Here is a 21,872-nt window from a genome sequence, read left to right on the forward strand (position 1 = left end):
AATTCCTAACATTTTGTTGACGAAATTGTCAATACATTTAGCTTAGTTTAGTCATCATAGCTTCGTTTCCAGTTAGTTTTCGTCAGTGAAAAAAAGGTAGTCGACGAACATTTTTCGTCTTAGTTTCAGTCAAACAAAAACAACACTGCTATGGACCACACTTCTCTACTGGCCCCGGGCCCGGTCAGCCAGCCAGCCAGCCGGACAGCCTACCTCAGCAACTGAGCCGAGCCCACAATAACTATGATAAATGCACTGTCCACCAGGACCAACCCATCCGTGAGACACTCCATCCCCCTTGATGTATTAGCCGCTAATCTCCGCCACACCATCCACGATTGGCTGTGGCGGCCTCCTCCACCGCCAGTAAACTAAAGACCTGGAGGCGTGATCAATGCCATTTGGCTATTCTGAGTGGCCAAAGAGCATTGATCACGCCTCCAGGTCTTTAGTTTACTCAAGTTAGGGAATAAGACCTGGTAGTTAAGACACGCAAAATACAGCCCAATGTGTTTACTTACTGTTTTACCTATGTACTGTACAGCACTTTGTGGCAGCTATGGTTGTTTTAAATGTGCTTTATAAATAAAGTTGAGTTGAGTTGAGTTGAGTGTAGAGAACTGTCACTAAACACCGAGTTAAACTGAAGACAGAGACGAAGTAAGATTTGACCATTTACTGTTGCTCTTCCTCATAACATGACGGTGAAAACTGCAAACATAACAACAATACAAACATTCAGGGTTTGTTCTTAATTGACATCATTTCACAGTAAAAAGAAAACAGCTGAGTAGCTAAATGACCTACAGTACACACACAGCAAGGCAATTAGCAGGATGCCCTACACCTGCAGTGCACTCTAGGCTACTATGCTCTGCAAACAGCAGCAAACATTGTTAAAGAAATAACTTTCCTTCTACAAATAAACATGTACACAAAGTTGTACAGAAAGTTAACATAACTGAAATCAACACCACAACTTACGGCATTGCCTCTAAAATGCTTCCAAGTGTGTTAGATGGTATTCTATTGGCTCACAGATCTGAACAGCCTGTGATCTCTGAGAACTGCTGCATGAACATGGTGCCGACACAGGAAGTGACTCTCATTAAATACAAAGCGTTTTCAGAATAAAGGCACTGGTGGTAACCATCTACAGTACACAATAAAGTACTCAAAGCCCTTCTAAGGTAAACAGAAATACAAATGCACCATCAAATTACTATATACAGGAAAAATAGAACATTTGCCTTAAAGGCATTAACACACACGTCGTGTCCTTGTTGCTTTTCTGTAATCGGACAAACAAACCGTCTCCACGATGTAGCCTAGTCACTATAGGCCCTAGTGGTTCTCAGACGTTTTCAACTCAAGGACCCACAAATTCAGATTTTGCCGCAGACTCGGATTTCGAAATATTTTGAGCGAGGGATTTATTCTGTCTTACAAATCGTTCACAATTTTCCCAAAATTATAGCAGCTCTGCAAGCTCACGCGTCACTGTGCAACACGCACTTGTGACACAGGCTATTCTCTCGTGTTGCCGGGGACCCCCTGGAGCACCTCCCAAAAGGAGCCCTGGGGACCCCCTGGTCCCCACTGGGGACCCCCTGGTCCCCACTGTGAGAACCACTGATGAATAGCCAGTGGGATGTGAAAACATCTCAGAAATCCTGTTGGGACATGAAAAGTCACCGGAGGCCAGTTGAAGTTAACTGGGTCAGTCACACATTACGCTTTGGGTTGGAGGGTGAAATATATTTTTGGAAGGTGGGAGGGGACTTGGTTTGTTTGTGTGTGTGTGACCCACTTGATGGTCTGGATGGATGTGTGGGAGAGGAGAGGAGAGCAGAGGAGGATCAGTGTCCATTAAAAGCAGACGGAGTGACGGGGCTTAGGTGGGAGAGCTCTGTGAGGCCCCAATGAGCAACTGGGGCGCTATAGATGAGAGAGAGAAAGAGAGAGAGAGAGAGAGAGAGAGAGAGAGAGATTCTCATCAATGCTGGACAAGACTAGTAAATGGAGTTAGAAGATTTAGTCTGTAGCGCTTTTCATTGATTAAAGATTTGTAAAACCGACACACACAGACACCAAAGTGTTCTGTTCAATAGGCCTATACCACACTGATATATTTAATATAAAAAGCAGCCAGCCCAGAATATGCATTCATATTTATGACAGAATACAGGAACAGGTACGCGTGTGTGGCCGTGTGTGTGTGTGTGTGTGTGTGTGCGTTGGGGGGGATGAATGTATTTAAAGCTAGCAGAGAGAGGGGAGAGCTCTAAAAGTAATAATGTGTCTGATTCCCTATAAGATTGCATTTTGTTATGTTCAACCACTTAAAATGAACTCCACCAGAGCTAAAGAAAGATAATTCTTAAATCAAAGCATCACACTACAGTGTACGCACGCACGCACGCACACACGCACGCACGCACGCACGCACGCTACATTTTCCAGGAATTGTCCCAGCCAGGAACTCCTGATAGTCCTAAACGCTGAAGCAGTCTTTTGGGTTCCAGAGAGCGGGGGCTGTCCCGCCGTCTGTCCGACCTCTTCACAAGGACGTCTCCTCCGGGACGCCGACGTGTAACCCTGCCTCGGTGCGGTCAGAGAGGAATGACCGCCCGCTGCACGCCGTATAAAGTATAACCCATTCTGACCTGAGATCAGATTCATACGCGGTTTCCACTGGGGACACACTGGTCTGATTAACCCATTCTGACCTGAGATCAGATTCTAAAAATGTCAGTCGTTCTTCGATCTTTCAAAAATAGCAGACCTACAAGCTCATAGGGCGCCACTCGGTGGCACGCTATGAGCTTGTAGATCTGCTATTTTTCAATAGCTAAAGCATAACATGATGCTATAACACCAAAATGGGTTCCCGTTCAGAATGGGATAAAGTAGTTCAACATCACACGCTGAACAAGCCGGAAGAGGTTTGGTCGTTATATAGGAACCGTTGTGTAAACTCTAAGTACTGAATCCTCGTCTAGTTTGCCAGACGGGTAGTGTGTGCAGCCGGCTGGGTGGTGTGTGTGACAATCCGAGCTGGATCCCAACTGGCGTGACTGACCACAAGATATCAGACATAACAACGGGCTTACTGCAGCAAGGCTGACCTCGCTGTCACAGAGACGTCTCTCGTAGCCTATAACTATTAAAGTATGCTACAGTTCAGGCAGTACACAATACATATAACAAGTACACTGTGATCTCACGTACAAGTACACGGCCATGGGCGATCAGATTATAACAGGAACCAACGAGTGTCTGTGTCCAAACAACGACAAAATGTCGATTTGACATGCATGCAATGATGCAAACTCCATCTACCCTGAAGCCTTTGCAGACGGTATAGTAACAGGTGTTTGGACAGGCTGAGACTTCCCCTCCTCACTCGCCACCATCTCTAACGGTGCCTGCGTGCATTAGTGCCGTGCCACCCACAGCTGTTTCCCATGGTAACGCTAACGGACCCTCCACCTCAGGTCCAGCTGAGCGAGGTCCAGACGTTTATATACTGTAAGTCCAGCTCCTCCAGCCCACAAAGCAATTAACCCATTTAGGCCTGACGTTGACATTACATTTTTTTCCTTTTTTGTGGTTCTCAATATTTCATGTCAAGAACCCCAACAGTTATATGTAATTGGCCGCCGACCCCCCCCATCTGAAAATATGTTGTTCCAGGGACCCCACTCCCCCATGAAGCAAAGATTTGAGTTGAAAACTGAAACTCTGAAAGAGTTGAGGCACATTTTCACGATTATTTTCAAGCTGATCTTTTTTCAAGCAGATCTACAAGCACCGAGTGCCGCGCTATGAGCTTGTAGATCTGCTATTTTTCAATAGCTAAAGCATAACATAATGCTTAAAACACCAAAAGGGGTTCCGGCCCAAAATGGTTTAAGTGTCAGTGTGTGGCAGCACACCTATGGGGACCCCCTACCTACAAGTTAACGCTCCCTATACAAAAATCCCTAGGGTGAGAGCAATAACTATAATTGTAATAAGGTAGGCCAATTAGATATCAATGTAATAAGCTGGTGGGTAATAGCTTCAAACCCTTTGAATGACGCAGGCTTCTGTTCTATGATTGTTGGGGTGAAAAGGGTTAAAAAAAAAAAGTGCTATTGGCTCAGTTAGTACGCCATTATGGGCTGATTGGTATCAGCTGTGATAGGGGGAATAAAAGGCCAGTATACTCTCTATAGCAGTGGTTCCCAAAGTGGGGTCCGGGGACCCCCAGGGGTACCTGAGGGAGTTCCAGGGGGGACCCATCTATTTTGTTCATGTTCATAAAGTGCTAAAGTGTTTAAAGCAGTGGTTCCCAAACTTTTTCATGTCAAGGACCCCCAAATTGACACTACTTAGCCCGTGGACCCCCATTTGAAAAGATATGCCAGGGACCCCCATAAGAGAAGACGTACACATTTAGACGTCTACACTTAGACGTACACATTTAGACGTCTACATTTAGACGTCTACATTTAGACGTCTGTATACATTTAGACGCCTACATTTAGACGTATACATTTAGACGTCTACATTTAGACGTCTGTATACATTTAGACGTCTACATTTAGACGTCTACATTTACACGTCTGTATACATTTAGACGCCTACATTTAGACGTACACATTTAGACGTCTACACTTAGACGTACACATTTAGACGTCTACATTTAGACGTCTACATTTAGACGTCTGTATACATTTAGACGCCTACATTTAGACGTATACATTTAGACGTCTACATTTAGACGTCTGTATACATTTAGACGTCTACATTTAGACGTCTACATTTACACGTCTGTATACATTTAGACGCCTACATTTAGACGTCTACATTTAGACGTCTGTATATGTGATACAGGGGTACCTGGAAAAATATCTACCCCAAAAGGGGTACCTGGTCCAAAAAAGTTTGGGAACACCTGCTCTATAGCAGTAGTGATTACAGAGGAGAACATTTCTGTTAAAACAGCCACGGCAGCAACAAAATCCCAAAGGAAGCTCCATCAAGCTGTCTTACTGTAGTAGCGAGGCATGTCTTACTATAGCAGCCTTCTCAGAGTGAGGCGTCTCCCTCAGTGACACAAGCATCTGTTCTGCTGCTTTTGTGCTCCAGTGGACAGTATGCCAGGCCAGGGTGTCAGGGCAAAAACGGCTCTGAATTGGGAAACATGACAACTCTGTCACACTTGATAACGGAGAGCACACTTAATGCACGAGTGGTGCACACGTTTTAGTCACGCACTACCAGTGTCGCACGCGGTAAATAGCAGATCTACAAGCTATTCACGGTGCGTGACATACGCTAATAATAAGGTATCTGCCTCGCTTTCGGGTTCTTGGAAACGCCCCCCAGCCACTGCGTTTGTTTTACTGAGGTTAGGTTTAGGTATAGTTTTACTGAGGTTAAGGTTAGGGTTAGGTATAGTTTTACTGAGGTTAGGGTTAGGGTTAGGTTTAGGTATAGTTTTACTGAGGTTAGGGTTAGGTTTAGGTATAGTTTTACTGAGGTTAGGGTTAGGTTTAGGTATAGTTTTACTGAGGTTAAGGTTAAGGTTAGGTTTAGGTATAGTTTTACTGAGGTTAGGGTTAGGTTTAGGTATAGTTTTACTGAGGTTAATGTTAGGTTTAGGTGTAGGTATAGTTTTACTGAGGTTAGGGTTAGGTTTAGGTATAGTTTTACTGAGGTTAAGGTTAAGGTTAGGTTTAGGTATAGTTTTACTGAGGTTAGGGTTAGGTTTAGGTATAGTTTTACTGAGGTTAATGTTAGGTTTAGGTGTAGGTATAGTTTTACTGAGGTTAGGGTTAGGTTTAGGTATAGTTTTACTGAGGTTAATGTTAGGTTTAGGTTTAGGTATAGCTTTACTGAGGTTAGGGTTAGGTTTAGGTATAGTTTTACTGAGGTTAATGTTAGGTTTAGGTTTAGGTATAGTTTTACTGAGGTTAGGGTTAGGTTTAGGTATAGTTTTACTGAGGTTAATGTTAGGTTTAGGTTTAGGTATAGTTTTACTGAGGTTAGGGTTAGGTTTAGGTATAGTTTTACTGAGGTTAAGGTTAGGGTTAGGTTTAGGTATAGTTTTACTGAGGTTAGGTTTAGGTATAGTTTTACTGAGGTTAAGGTTAGGGTTAGGTTTAGGTATAGTTTTACTGAGGTTAGGGTTAGGTTTAGGTATAGTTTTACTGAGGTTAGGGTTAGGTTTAGGTATAGTTTTACTGAGGTTAGGGTTAGGTTTAGGTATAGTTTTACTGAGGTTAAGGTTAGGGTTAGGTTTAGGTATAGTTTTACTGAGGTTAGGGTTAGGTATAGTTTTACTGAGGTTAGGGTTAGGTTTAGGTATAGTTTTACTGAGGTTAGGGTTAGGTATAGTTTTACTGAGGTTAGGGTTAGGTTTAGGTATAGTTTTACTGAGGTTAATGTTAGGTTTAGGTGTAGGCTGTCAATCACAGTGACTGGCCAGTCACAGCACATCCTCTACGTCACTCTGTCTGTACCCAATGCGAGGCAGGAACCATATCAGCGTGACATACAGTACAGTACGCATACAACTACATCGTATATAACCCAGACATAGTAATCCTTCTGAAAGCTGAAATGTGTGTGTTACTGTATGTGTGTGGGGTCTTTGATCTGTCAATGACCTCGCCCCGCAGCACCAATGGTGTAAGTGTAAAGTTCCTGCTCGCTTTTGCTGAAAAAAAATGGCAACTAAAAAATACGGGGAAGCAGCTTTTTGCTTCTACGGGCCGACGGCGTGGAACAAACTCCCACTCTACCTTCGACAGGCAGCCTCTGGAGACATTTTTGAGTGGTGCAACCACTCCTACATCCAGCAATGTCTGTGTACCTGTTTGTTTGTTTTTAAAGCACAGCTCAAGACGCACTTCTAGACTCTTGCTTTTAATTGATCTTTTATTTTGTTGTTATTCATGTCCTCACTGTATTGCATTACTGCTCTTGTTTTTTAATGTTTATGCCTTGCTTTTCTTTTCTTTGTCCAGTTCTCTGTAAAGCACTTTGAGCTGCATGTCATGTCATGAAAGGTGCTATACAAATAAAGTTGTATTATTATTATTAATGATGAATGATTAATGAAGTAGCGTACTTAAAGGAGAATTCCATACTAAAAGGCTTTCTTACCTTTCTTTGTAGTTGTTACGTCCCCACCAAAGAGGTCCAGGTGTTATTTTGTGCAAAAGCTCCTTATTGGCTATTTCCCCTACCATAAGCCCTAAATGAATTGCATTGAATTGAATGGGATGTATGGGGTGTTGTGATAATTCGCTTATTTCCATCGAAATAAGTAGTAAAGTGTGCCGCTTGGGTTATTATTTACATTATGAAGAGAGTATATATACAAAGAAATTATAATTTTGAGCGATGGAAATAAGCAAATTAGCACAACACCCCATACATCCCATTCAATTCAATGCAATTCATTTAGGGCTTATGGTAGGGGAAATAGCCAATAAGGAGCTTTTGCACAAAATAACACCTGGACCTCTTTGATGGGGACGTAACAACTACAAAGAAAGGTAAGAAAGCCTTTTAGTATGGAATTCCCCTTTAAGTACAATGTTGAGGTAATTTTAGGTACTTTACTCGAGTATTTTCAAATTCCAGTACTTTTACTTCTACTCCACTACATTACAGAGGCAAATATTATCGCCTATACTTTGACTCCACTACAATTATTTGAAAACTTTTAGTTATTACCGTAGTTTTATACTTTGTAGGTTTTGATTATTATTATTACAAAACATGCATTAACCACTTCAGCCCTAATACACTTTTTGGCCACTCTAAAACAGCATTGCGAGGCATTGTGAGCTTGTATGACACTAAAGCCAAACATCTTAACCCATTCTGACCGGGCACCCATTTTGGTGTCGGCATCATGTTATGCTTTACCTATTGAAAAATAGCAGATCTACAAGCTCATATCGCGCCACCGAGTGGCGCGATACGAGCTTGTAGGTCTGCTATTTTCGAAAAAAATCGAAGAACGACTGACATTTTTAGAATCTGATCTCAGGTCAGAATGGGTTCATCAGACCAGTGTGTGTGTCCCGTGGAAACCTCGTATGAATCTGATCTCAGGTCAGAATGGGTTAACCACTAAACGCCTAAACGGGAAACCCCCTTTGACTGGGGGATATGTTAGGCATCTGGGGCTCTATGTTCGTCTATGCAAAACCCCTTATCCCTAAACTAGGCTACCGCTACTTGGATTATTTCATTTTTTTTACTATTTTGAAAAACATTTTTGAATAGTTAAAATATAGCCAACCTACAAGCTTCACAACATGTCGATGTAGATTGGGCTAGTTGAACTATTCAAAAATGTTTTTCAAAATAGTAAAAAAAAAAAAAAGAAAAAGGCAAAGAAGTTTAGGGATAAGAGGTTTAGCGGTGACGAAAATGGAGCCCCTAAATGTCTTCAGTCAGAGGCCTAACATGAACTTGCACCGGCTTACGACAATGCTGAGGAGGCCGGTCACCCACCGGAGAATAGCGTTCACGGAGACGTGATAATAACAGGCAGGCGGATGTGACCGACAGCTCACACTGCCTTTCAACTGCAGCGGCCGCTGGAAAGTAACCCAGTACATTTACTCATATAGTAGGGTAATTAAGGACAGGATGGTGTTGGTGTTAAAGCATTAAGTTATACAGTACTTTAGCTGTTGGAAAAATAGCAGATCTACAAGCTCATAGTGTTGGTGCCGCGCCACAAGCCGATACTGGGTACTACATTTGACAGCAAGCTGAAATTCGATGTGAAACTGTGAAATGTTGTGCAAGAAAAGGCCAACAACGCCTCTTTTGCTTGAGGCAGATCGCCCAAATTTCAGGTTGACAAATCCCTAATGAAACTGTTCTACGGTGCCTTTATTGAGTCAGTTATCTCATTCTCCATCATTTGTTGGTATGGAAACCTAAACATAAAGGACAAAAACCACCTTGGTAGGATTGTGAGAACGGCCTCAAAGATTGCGTTAAGATTGAGTTAATTTCAGTAGTCTAGACCAAGTATTTAAAAAATATATACAATAATAATATTGTATATTTAATAAATAAATAAAAATCAGGTGCTTAAGAAAGCCACGTCCATTTGTACGGACAACTCCCGTCCCCTCAGCTCTGAGTTCAAGCTGCTTCCCTCTGGCATTCGCCTAAAGGTTCCAGGGGCCAAAAGCAACAGGTATAAGTTCTCCTTCGTGCCTGTAGCTATCCAGGCTCTAAATGCCGATAAGAGGAGGAGGAGGTAACTTGTCACCTGACTCACTCATGTTACACAGATACCTTGAACTGCCATCCTGTTTTAATGTTCTATGTGTACTATGTGCCTTTTTGCTGTGTCTTTGTGTTTCATGTTACCTGCCTGTGTTATGCCTTGCTGTAAACCAAATCGCCCCACGGGGACAAACAAACAAATAAATGAACCTGAACCTGACCATCTAGTAACATTTTGAATACAGGACTTGTAAAAGAGTATTTCTACATGGTGGTATCTCCCTATGTTAAGTAAATTAAACATCCAAGTATACTTCTTCCAAGACTGGTCAACTGCTAGCTATTTGCCACCGGGCCCTCAGAAGTTATAAATAGCGCTAATTAGCACAGCTTCTTTTCCTTTGGGCCAGGGAGAGGTAACGGCCCTCTCATCACCCCGCGGCCACATTCCCCTCCCATGGGATCAACATTAGCCCATTTTACGCGGGAACCCCTTTTGTGGTGTTAGCATTATGTTATGCTTTAGCCATTGAAAAACAGCAGATCTACAAGCTCATAGCGCGCCACCGAGTGGCGCGCTACGAGCTTGTAGGTCTGCCATTTAAAAACATGACAAGACATTTTTTTTTAAATCTGATCTCAGGTCAGAATGGGTTAATAATAATGAAACTGTCAGGATGTAATAGACATTTTTTTAGAATCTGATCTCAGGTCAGAATGGGATAGAGCTGAACAAGTGCTAAAACAGACAGGATGGGTATATAAAGAGGCCCCCGGAGATGGACCCTAGCTCGTACTGCACTCAGCCTCGGCAAACCTTTCACTTTATAATCACCAACTCTTTCTTTCACTCCTTAAATTGGATCGTAATTAGAAACAGCAGGACAACCTTGAGAGACACAGAGAGAGAGAGAGAGAGAGAGAGAGAGAGAAAGAGAAAGATAAAAGGATACTTTATATTAGGTTGTCATCCAAAAGTGGGGTGGCTGTCATTTAAAATATTTCCCCACACTTTATTTTATTTATTTTTGTATTTCCTGAACCATGACAGAACAGGCCAAGACAGAGCAGCTCAGTCCAGGTTGTGACAGCCCCGACGCCACCACCAGCTGCTACCCGCTGAGAAACTGGTCATCCTATCCGGACTTCGGCCTGCAGCCTGTTGTTCTGGAGCTGGGGAACCTTCCCCATGAGAGACGGTGGCCACAGGGTTGTTCCCCCTGGCTTAATGGGTACTACGCGCCCTCCTCTCCCCTCTTTGCAGTGCCCAGCTGTGTCGTGGGAACGCCGCAGAATTCCAGCCCCAATGATGCCTGCAGTACGGAGCAGTATTATAAGTGGAGGGTAGTCCTAGACATGACACACTTTGCTCCCTCGGAGATCTCCGTCAGCGTCCAGGAGGGATTCCTGGTGATCGGAGGTAGGGATGATGATCGGCACGGATCAGCTTCACTTATTATTAACATTATTGGCTTCACTTGTACATGATACTATAACCCTATACTTTACACTGTCTATCTTGAATGAATTCCCAAACGGAGTTGTGGCTAACTGAGACATTTCACCATTGAATCAAATACTAATAAAACACCCCATTGAGCAAACTGTAATTACATTTATATGGCGGTGTTCCCTCGAGTCTATACTCAAGTGTCTTCCTGAGTCGTTTGAATACTTTTTATTTCATTCCCTGCAGGGAGTCATTCGGAGAGGCCAGATGTGTTCGGCTTCACGGCTAGATGTTTTACAAGGAAATACAGGTAAATTCACACATTCCAAACCCAAGACTGACTCAATATCTATAGCCACGGTATCGACTGACCACTCAATAATATCTAAGCCACGGTAGAGGCCAGTTAACCCATTCTGACCTGAGATCAGATTCATACGAGGTTTCCACTGGACACACACTGGTCTGATGAACCCATTCTGACCTGAGATCAGATTCTAAAAATGTCAGTCGTTCTTCGAATTTTTCAAAAATAGCAGACCTACAAGCTCGTATCGCGCCACTCGGTGGCGCGATATGAGCTTGTAGATCTGCTATTTTTCAATAGCTAAAGCATAACATGATGCCAACACCAAAATGGGTGCCCGGTCAGAATGGGTTAATCAGTTCCGATGTATCTCCTATATGTAAACACTATGCTGTGCCGTTTCCAGACTGCCTGTTGGAATTGATGTCAGTAAAGTTACATCCGCAATGTCTGGGGACGGCATCCTGTGTGTGGAGGCACCACTTCCTGATACTTATTCCATTCCAGCGGACATCGTCATTCCTGTTCAGGTGACTATGATGGCATTCTATCTCTTTCTCTCTTTCATCCCATCTAATGCAATCAGACACTACTTCTGCTATATGTAATCATGTTAGTTCATTCCGTTAATTATCTTCTCTCTCAGTAAAAGTGATTTATCTCAGACTCCGGATATTTGTGCACTTATATATCTTATATTAGGTGGAAAAAGAGACCATCGGAGGACACGAAATGCCAGAAGACCACAAAGAGGCCTGCACCCCAGGAACACACACGGAAAACGGAGAACCACAGCAATCTGAACCCACAGCGCCTCCAGAGCAGAACCTCCCAACAGAACCAGGACAGCCCGGTACCGAGGCACCGGGTCATGGGGAAGAAGACTCTCCTCTTGCTGGCGATGACACTAAGCAGCAGGAGGAGGAGGTCAATGGCACCACGCCATCGGGGGAGCCCCGCCCTTTGGCACCCGCAGATGAAGAAGGCACCGGCGAGAGATTCCCAGAGCCTTCTGAGCACTCCCAAGCAGCCCTCATGGACAACCAAGATAATAACACAGCCTCGTCCACCGAAGAGCCCAGAGGCAAAGAGGAGACCCTGGAGACGGACGCAGAGAGCAGAGAAACCCAGCCAACAGCAGCACCTGCTGCACCGTCAGACCCACAGGCAGCAGCAGCAGAAGACCACGGCGAGGACGCAGCTCATCCTGGCAGCGCCAGCGCTGCTGGGGACCTTCAGGAGCATGAAGAGGGGACGGGGGAGAAGGACGCAGAGGCCCTCGCCAAGCCTCACCCTGCTCCGACACCTGCTGCAGCGAGCGCTGACGGCGCCGCAGAGGGCCTCCCAGAGCCTCCTCCTCCACCCGAGCACCGTGACGCCCTGGGCGGCCAAGATAGCCCAGCGGCGGGCACAGCAGCCACCGCGTCCGCTGAGCCAGCCCACAACGGAGAGATCCAGCCTGGGGAGGAGGAGCAGGAGGCTACGGAGGAGGAGATCACCCAGGAGGATCTGGAGCTCCTCAAAGGTCTGAGCCAGGATCTGTTGGACTTGGCACTAGCGCCCGCCATGAAACAGTAACACACCGAGCAGAGAGAGAGAGAGAGAGAGAGAGAGAGAGAGAGAGCCCTCTTTGCCATCGAGCCTGCTCAAGCTTCAATTACACGCCAATTCCACAGATGAGTTTCAGTGCCTTCATGTGTTCATAAAGTAATATCCCTGCAGCTATACAGTATTTATATATACTGTATATATATATATATTTATAGTATGCAAGCTAAGCAATGCCAATGGAGATCAAATAAAACAGCATCATGAGAAAAGCCTGTGTGTGTGTTGTGATGTTTTAACCCATTTTGAACTGAGATCAGATTTAAAAAAAAAAAAGTCTTCTACATCCTGACAGTTTTCTGAAAAAGCTGTGTTTCTATTTCAGTCGTTCTTCTATTTTTCAAAAATAGCAGACCTACAAGCTCGTAGCGCGCCACTCGGTGGCGCGATATGAGCTTGTAGATCTGCTATTTTTCAATAGCTAAAGCATAACATAATGGGGTTCCCGCCCAAAATGTTTTAAACGATAACCTAATCCAGCTTATTTTTTATTCAACACACGTTCTGTCTTTCCTGCTCTTTTCCACTACAAGAACTTAGAAATAATAAAAACATAACCATATTGTAGAACTTCACAGTTCCCGGGTTATGTATGTATATTCTGGGTTACACTTCGTATAGTCAAAAAGAGCCATTTGTTGCAGCCATTATAGTATACAGTACAGTAATATACATTATAGTATACAGTACAGTAATATACATTATAGTATACAGTACAGTATATTGTTTCTGTCAGGCAGACACCTCCCATATCTCCATATTCACCACCTTGTGGTATTCCGTAAATTACATTAATTACAGTTCCACCCTATACATTTTGGCCATTTGAAAATAGCCGATCTACAAGCACAATGAGTCACAAAAGCGACGCTTTGAGAGCTTGTAGATCGGCTATTTTCAAAAGATTTTCTACACATATTTTGTGAAATGGGACATTCTGCAATATGAATACTTTAGTACATTTTGATGCCGATACTTTTGTACTTTTACTCAAGTACATTTTCAATTCCGTACTTTTACTTGTAACGAAGTATAGTTCTAAATTGCAGTATTGGTACTTTTACTCAAGTAAAAACAATCAAGTACTTTTCCCAGCAGTGATAAAGTCGCCCCAGAGAAGGAGAACTGGCAGAACGTGTCATTGTGCTGTTGTTGCTATGGCAGCACCAGGTCCACATGTCATACCAGTCAATACTAGGCTACATCAATTATGTAACATAATGGTTTTTATGGAGATGGCTACACTGCAGACAATGATGACTGTTTGATGTATACAGCATTGTCCTGAAATTGAACCACCATAAACCCTAGTAGCCAAAAAGTGAACCCGGACATGTTGAGTACACCAAGGTTTTATGTTAGAAATGTTGAATATGGGTCTGGTCTCCCCAGCATGGAGAAACTGCCGGATGCTATACCTTGCATATGTTGAGCAATTTTCATAATTGGCATAACATTTTGTGACCATACGATTAACAACCTATAGAAGGCAAGATTCAAGTTCAAAGTTTCATCATGCTTTATGTAGCATGTCAAAATAGGGGGGGGGTTTCATGATGCTGAATCCATTCCAAGCGTTAAATTTGCAAAAAAAAAAACACTCCTTGGGCTTTAAACGGCCATGCCCACTTGCCCAAATGTGACGGCATTGGCTGTTTTTAGCCCAATGCGTGTTTTTTTGCAATAAAAATCTCTTGCCATTACATTATCTGCGGTGTGGATTCACAGCTGTGTCCTTTTGGCTCAACACCTGTGCTACCGGGCCTGGGCTGTGGCTCAGCGGTCCAGGCACTTTGGCCGGTACTAGAGTCCAAGTCTGGCAGTGTGCCGCGGGTTCGACTCCCGATCCCGACGGCCTTTACTGCATGTCACTATAGCTCCCCCATCTTTCTCTCCCCCATTTCCCTGTCAGCCTACTGTCTGTCCCTCTATAAAAAATATAAAATAAAGGTGAAAGCCACAAAAATATTACAAAAAAAAAAAAGAAACATAAAGCATGACGAAACTGAATATTTTGCCTTCTATAGGTTGTAATTGGTATGGTCACATATTATGCCAATTATGAAAATTGCCGAAAATATGCAAGTTAGCATCCGGCAGTTTCTACATGCTGGGGAGCCTTGGGGACCCATACTGTAAACATTTATAATAACATAAAACCTTGGTGTACTCAACATGTCAGGGTTCACAGTGGGGCTCTACTGGCTGACTACTAGACTACTGTATATTATAGAATGTTCAGAAATAGCCGATCTGTGAGTGAAACAAGCGAACAGGTCTATGACAACAAATCTAAAAGAAGCAACCAGAAGCAACCAGTGTCACTACTTGAGCCCGGTTACATCAGCTATTTGTTTTAAATGAATCATGAGCCAAAATAAGCAACTACACTTCAGAAATAAGCCCAAACTCAAAAGCAACGGGCAACTATGAATATTAACCCATTCTGACCTGAGATCAGATTCATACGAGGTTTCCACTGGACACACACTGGTCTGATAAACCCATTCTGACCTGAGATCAGATTCTAAAAATGTCAGTCGTTCTTCGAATCTTTAAAAAATAGCAGACCTACAAGCTCGTATCGCGCCACTCGGTGGCGCGATACGAGCTTGTAGATCTGCTATTTTTCAATAGGTAAAGCATAACATGATGCTAACACCAAAATGGGTGCCCGGTCAGAATGGGTTAATCAGTATGTTCAAATGCCAAGGAGTACAAGTGAGTTTTCAGACGTGATTTAAACACAGACAAAGGATTGAGAAGCTCTGACATGAGGTGGAAGTTCATTCCACAGTGTGGTGGGTGCTATTCAACAGAAAGTTCTAGCCCAAAGTCGCTTATAATAAGCAGACCTGGCCAGCTGTGGCCAGCGCTTTCTGCAATTTGCATGGGGGGAAAATTAAATAATGTCTTAATTTGTGCAGATAAAAAATGCTAGTCTGTTGCAATAATGAGAGTTTTAAGTATAGTCTTTGACGGGTTCTGGACAAGTTCTCTCGGTCTGGAGTCACCTTGACCCATTTAGGCCCGACGTCGACATTAAAGAAATGTCTTCTAAATCCTGACAGTTTTCTGAAATACCTCATGTTTCTGAATCAGTGGTGCTCAATATTTCATGTCAAGGACCATACCCTGAGAAACGTTGGAAAAATATTTTCTTATGGCATCGTGACTACGAGCTGTGCGGCCTCTTTCCTTTCTTTGTCACAGGACCCCAAAAATTATATATTATGTAATTGGCCGCCGACCCTCATCTGAAAATATGTCATTCCAGGGATTCTTTTTTTCCCCTTTTTTTTATGATCAGTACTTTATTTGAGATTTTTTACAAACACAAAACAGAGAACTTAAAATACAAACACAAACAACAACAGCAGAGAACGTATTCATGGACAGGCCAGATAGATGAGATAAACAAATAGAAAGAAAAAAAAGGAACAAGAAAAATCAAATTAAAATGTGAAAATAGTTTACACTATTTACACGACCAAACGCAGCATCATCAACCGTATCATAATGTGTAGTAATACAATAAACAATCAAGAGGGCATCGCCTGACCACGGATCACACCAAGGGACCTGCAACATGACTGAGGAACACGTCCCACTTCAGATCATATTTATACAACTGATTATTCATCTTAAAGGATAACCTCTCCAAAGCAGCCACAATACCGAGCTGAGTGAAACATACATGTGCTGGAGAGGTAAAACCTCAGACTTCCATTAGGGATTATTTTTCTAAGTGCTGGAGTTTGGAAGCACTCGTTGTATGTCACTGCACGGCCCTGCCTATACCACCTGTTCCGAATTTGCACATAATGCAGGAGGCAGCGGCGCACAGAATTTGCACAGAATTTCTTGACAGCAAGTAGCTCATAACATCTCTATCTCTATGGTGGATTTTTATGAAACAAAAGCTGGGCAGATTGAAAGAGGATAATTCAAGCTTGGCCTAGAGCTGCAATGATGGTGAGTTTAACGTCGTTTAATACAAGCAGATCACAAACTCAAATTGGATGAGTACGGAGTCAATGGAGCTGTATTGCAACTCTAGATTCATCCCAATATGAAAAAATCTAGAGTTGCAAATTGTCAAGATAGCACTTACTTTTTGTGGAGCTTCAGTTTTCTCAGAAACAAACAACACTTTAGAAACAAGCCAAAATAAACAACTACACTTTTCAAACAAGACCAAACAAACAACTACACTTTAAACAAGCCCAAATAAACAACTACACTTTACAAACAAGCCCAAACAAACAACTACACTTTTCAAACAAGCCCAAATAAACAACTACACTTTACAAACAAGCCCAAACAAACAACTACACTTCTGTTCTGTGCTCTGGGTCGACGTGTAGTAGAGTTGCAAACAATCAGAACCATAAAATTTAATGTCTGAGTTATATTAAAGAACTAAAATAAATAAAGGTCCTGTCCTGTAATCCTTTATACTGTAACCAAACTGTAATATATTTATCTGACTTATAGCTGGATCAAACAAACAAACAAACAAATTAAGTCAAGTAATCCAAATAGTCACCAAATAAAAAGGCCAATTGCATTGCTCAAAAAGAGAAAAAAAGATTATTCCTCACTCACCCAACCTTCAAGTCAGCTAGGAGGCCACAGCAGGTTCCCCTGGATTAATTTGTCCAAACGCTCTGAAGGGATTCAGAGCTAAACCCTCAGAAATGCTTCTTGACCAAACATCTTCTTCTTTCCTGGCCTCATGCACTGCTCTGTGGATTATCCATCTCTGATTCAGGTTTAGTATTGGCCTTAAAAGAGTCTCTTTTGACAAACAACCACCAGACACTCTTTTTGATACCTAAAATGGAAGCAGCCGGCTGCCTCACTTCATGTACATTTATGTTGCTGTTCCTGGTACCTATCACTTCCTGGAACTTTTGCTAAGATGCTTTTTCCCCCACAGCGCCCCCTATGGTCAAACCTTGTCAACAGAGTCAGCTGTAGGGTGGGGGTAAGGAACTGTGATGGGGACATTGTGCATTTGTTTGTTTAACTGTTTGTTTGATGTTTCTTTGAAGATTTTGTTTAGTGTTTACAGTGCTGCCATGTCGGTGGGAAAATATATGTGAATAATTGCTTTGAAAATACTATGTTGTAAAGAAAAATCAATAAACATTATGTTAAAAAAAAAAAAAAAACAGAAAATGAATGACCATGGTTTAACCAGGCCCGGAAGATATTTCCCAATAGATGTTTCAAAAAGTATTTATTTAAAGACCTTTTTAAGCCTCGGGACAAAGCCAGCTCTTGTTGTGACAAATCATGACAATAAACATAACGTTTTAGGACCGATGACATAATTAGAAAGAAGAAAAACAAAAAAGTGTTGTAGGCTACCCTGCCCTTTTTTTTCTTCTGTAGGACTGAGGTGGATTCTAAAAAAAAAGGCTTTTCTGAAAAACCTACTGTATGTTTCTACAATCTACACAGTATATCAGTGGTTTTCAAACTATATCATGTCAAGGACCCCACAAATAATTAATTATAATGTAATTGTAATTGGCCGCCGACCCACTTCTGAAAATATCTTGTTCCAGGGACCCCCCCCCCCCCCCCCCCGGAAGAAGCAAAGATATGAGTAAAAAAAAAAACATTCGCTTTGAAAGAATATGTATTCAAAGATTTGCACCACATTTTCACAACATTTCAAAATTATGCTATGCTGCAATCTTTCAATAGCTAAAGTCTAGGCCTATAAAACACCAAAAGGGTTTCCCGCCCCGATTGGTTTTAAACCATTTGCCAACCTTCCATCCAATCACACTATAACAGGCCCACCCTGGTCAACCTTCCATCCAATCACACTATAACAGGCCCACCCTGGTCAACCTTCCATCCAATCACACTATAACAGGCCCACCCTGGTCAACCTTCCATCCAATCACACTATAACAGGCCCACCCTGGTCAACCTTCCATCCAATCACACTATAACAGGCCCACCCTGGTCAACCTTCCATCCAATCACACTATAACAGGCCCACCCTGGTCAACCTTCCATCCAATCACACTATAACAGGCCCACCCTGGTCAACCTTCCATCCAATCACACTATAACAGGCCCACCCTGGTCAACCTTCCATCCAATCACACGATAACAGGCCCACCCTGGTCAACCTTCCATCCAATCACACTATAACAGGCCCACCCTGGTCAACCTTCCATCCAATCACACTATAACAGGCCCACCCTGGTCAACCTTCCATCCAATCACACTATCACAGGCCCACCCTGGTCAACCTTCCATCCAATCACACTATAACAGGCCCACCCTGGTCAACCTTCCATCCAATCACACTATAACAGGCCCACCCTGGTCAACCTTCCATCCAATCACACTATAACAGGCCCACCCTGGTCAACCTTCCATCCAATCACACTATAACAGGCCCACCCTGGTCAACCTTCCATCCAATCACACTATAACAGGCCCACCCTGGTCAACCTTCCATCCAATCACACGATAACAGGCCCACCCTGGTCAACCTTCCATCCAATCACACTATAACAGGCCCACCCTGGTCAACCTTCCATCCAATCACACTATAACAGGCCCACCCTGGTCAACCTTCCATCCAATCACACTATCACAGGCCCACCCTGGTCAACCTTCCATCCAATCACACTATAACAGGCCCACCCTGGTCAACCTTCCATCCAATCACACTATCACAGGCCCACCCTGGTCAACCTTCCATCCAATCACACTATAACAGGCCCACCCTGGTCAACCTTCCATCCAATCACACTATCACAGGCCCACCCTGGTCAACCTTCCATCCAATCACACTATAACAGGCCCACCCTGGTCAACCTTCCATCCAATCACACGATAACAGGCCCACCCTGGTCAACCTTCCATCCAATCACACTATAACAGGCCCACCCTGGTCAACCTTCCATCCAATCACACTATAACAGGCCCACCCTGGTCAACCTTCCATCCAATCACACTATCACAGGCCCACCCTGGTCAACCTTCCATCCAATCACACGATAACAGGCACACCCTGGTCAACCTTCCATCCAATCACACTATAACAGGCACACCCTGGTCAACCTTCCATCCAATCACACTATAACAGGCACACCCTGGTCAACCTTCCATCCAATCACACTATAACAGGCACACCCTGGGCGCTTGGACTCAGGCCTGTAGGTAGCACGTTTCTTTCTTTTTTTTGTAATATTTTTGTGGCTTTCACCTTTATTTTATATTTTTTATAGAGGGACAGACAGTAGGCTGACAGGGAAATGGGGGAGAGAAAGATGGGGGAGCTATAGTGACATGCAGTAAAGGCCGTCGGGATCGGGAGTCGAACCCGCGGCACACTGCCAGACTTGGACTCTAGTACCGGCCAAAGTGCCTGGACCGCTGAGCCACGGCCCAGGCCCGGCAGCACAGGTGTTGAGCCAAAAGGACACAGCTGTGAATCCACACCGCAGATAATGTAATGGCAAGAGATTTTTATTGCATCAACCAATACAAAGACATTTACACAAAAAACAGTTGGGCAGGAGGCAAAACGTCTGGCCAAAAGAAATAAAATACATTCAAACCATCAAAACCAAACACACGCACTTACACGCACGTGCACACATGCACACACACTCGCACTACACACACGTCACACGCACACACACATTCACGTCTCATTGCACGTACAAATAGAAAACAAAGCATTCAAATCAAATGTAAATAACAATTTTTGTCAGTATATGATGCTGAAATTATGTTTCTGATTTCTGGATTGGCATAATAATCGGTAGGAATATTTACATACAGTATCTCTGCACATGAGTCTCCAACTCATAAATAATTCTGAAGCCATACAGTATATAAAGGGTGACTGATTTTGCTTGTCAATTTAAATGACAGATCATGACCTCAAAGGCAGGGCGACACATGGGATTTTCAAATAATGTGGAAAAATAACACGTACGGTACGATATAAGTTATAATGTGGCATTCCCATAAATAATCATATCATGATTATTATACATTACATTTAACCTTTTAGACCGCTTCTAAAAGGTTTTACATTGCAAATCTGGTTTTGAATGCTAGACATTTACAATGTTCATTTACTGTATATACAGTAAGCCAATATTGTACAACTTCACTGCACTGGTGATGTCATCACAGTTCCATTCCGCTACTGTACATCCAGACTACAGTCTATATAGTATGTATATACATACAGACATACTATAAGGGTCCCCCCCTTTTCCAAACTTCTAATTTTAACACTTTTTGGACGGAGGTCGAATCCTAATAGTTTTCAGAAAAACCCATGTTTCTATTTCAGTTGTGCTCAACCTTTTTCATGTCAAGGACCCCCAGAATTCTCTCTATTGGGCCACGGACCCCCCCCCCCCCCCCCCATCTCAAAATATGTAGTTCCAGGGACCCCCCCCCAGAAACCAATATTCGAGTTAAAAATGTTCTCTCTGAAATATATATTCAAAGATTTGCACCACATTTTCACAACTTTTCAAAAATAGCAAGTTTGTATGAGCTTGTAGATCTGCTATTTTTTCCAATAGCTAAAGTTAAACATAATGCTTAAAACACCAAAAGGGGTTCCCGTCCTGAATGGGTTAAATGTATGTAAATATACATTGTACATGGCTTTGATATGTTCTACATCAGTGGATACGCATTGAGGATATTCCTGTGGACTATATCATGATGTTATACCAATGCTTCAAATTACATCTACAGTACAGTACACTATACAATATGAATGTAAAAATCACATTTTAAATAGAGCTATACATCACATATCCATATCTCTAAAGCAGTGGTTCTCTATTGTAGAGAGACCTGTCCTGTCCTGGGCTGGGCTGGGCTGGCGGGTGGGGGTCTCGCCTGGGGGTTGAAGGTGGCGGGTGGGGGTCTCGCCTGGGGGTTGAAGGTGGCGGGCGGGGGTCTCGCCTGGGGGTGGGTGGGGGTCTCGCCCGGGGGGTGAAGGCGTGGTGGCGGGCGGGGGTCTCCCTGGGCCGTTATCTTTTCCATCTTATAGCTCTGGGGGGGGGGGGGGCGGGGGGGGGGACCCCACTAGGCCATGGCCGGCTCCTGCTGGGGCTGGTCGGGGGTCTCCGTCTCCTGCATGGTCTCCCCGCCGCCGGCCTGCCCCCCCTCGTTCTGGAACAGGTAATAGGGGGGGGTCTGCCGCGCCTCGATGATCAGCACGCCCTCCGGAGACAGCGA

General features: G+C 43.4%; 1 protein-coding gene across 1 annotated transcript in view; it reads right to left on the minus strand.

Annotated features, from left to right (window-relative positions):
* Positions 1-20,110: 20,110 nt before the first annotated feature.
* Positions 20,111-21,872, minus strand: part of hspb8 (heat shock protein b8) — a 12,099-nt gene continuing 10,337 nt past the window's right edge. The window contains exon 3 of the mRNA XM_080756132.1: positions 20,111-21,872. This exon is cut by the window's right edge and continues 37 nt beyond it. Coding sequence (XP_080612258.1) covers positions 21,720-21,872 — 153 coding nt within the window. The 3' untranslated portion in view covers positions 20,111-21,719.

The sequence above is a fragment of the Protomyctophum bolini genome (assembly GCF_963924005.1).
Source record: "Protomyctophum bolini genome assembly, chromosome: 22".
In the NCBI taxonomy this organism is placed as follows: Eukaryota; Metazoa; Chordata; class Actinopteri; order Myctophiformes; family Myctophidae; genus Protomyctophum; species Protomyctophum bolini.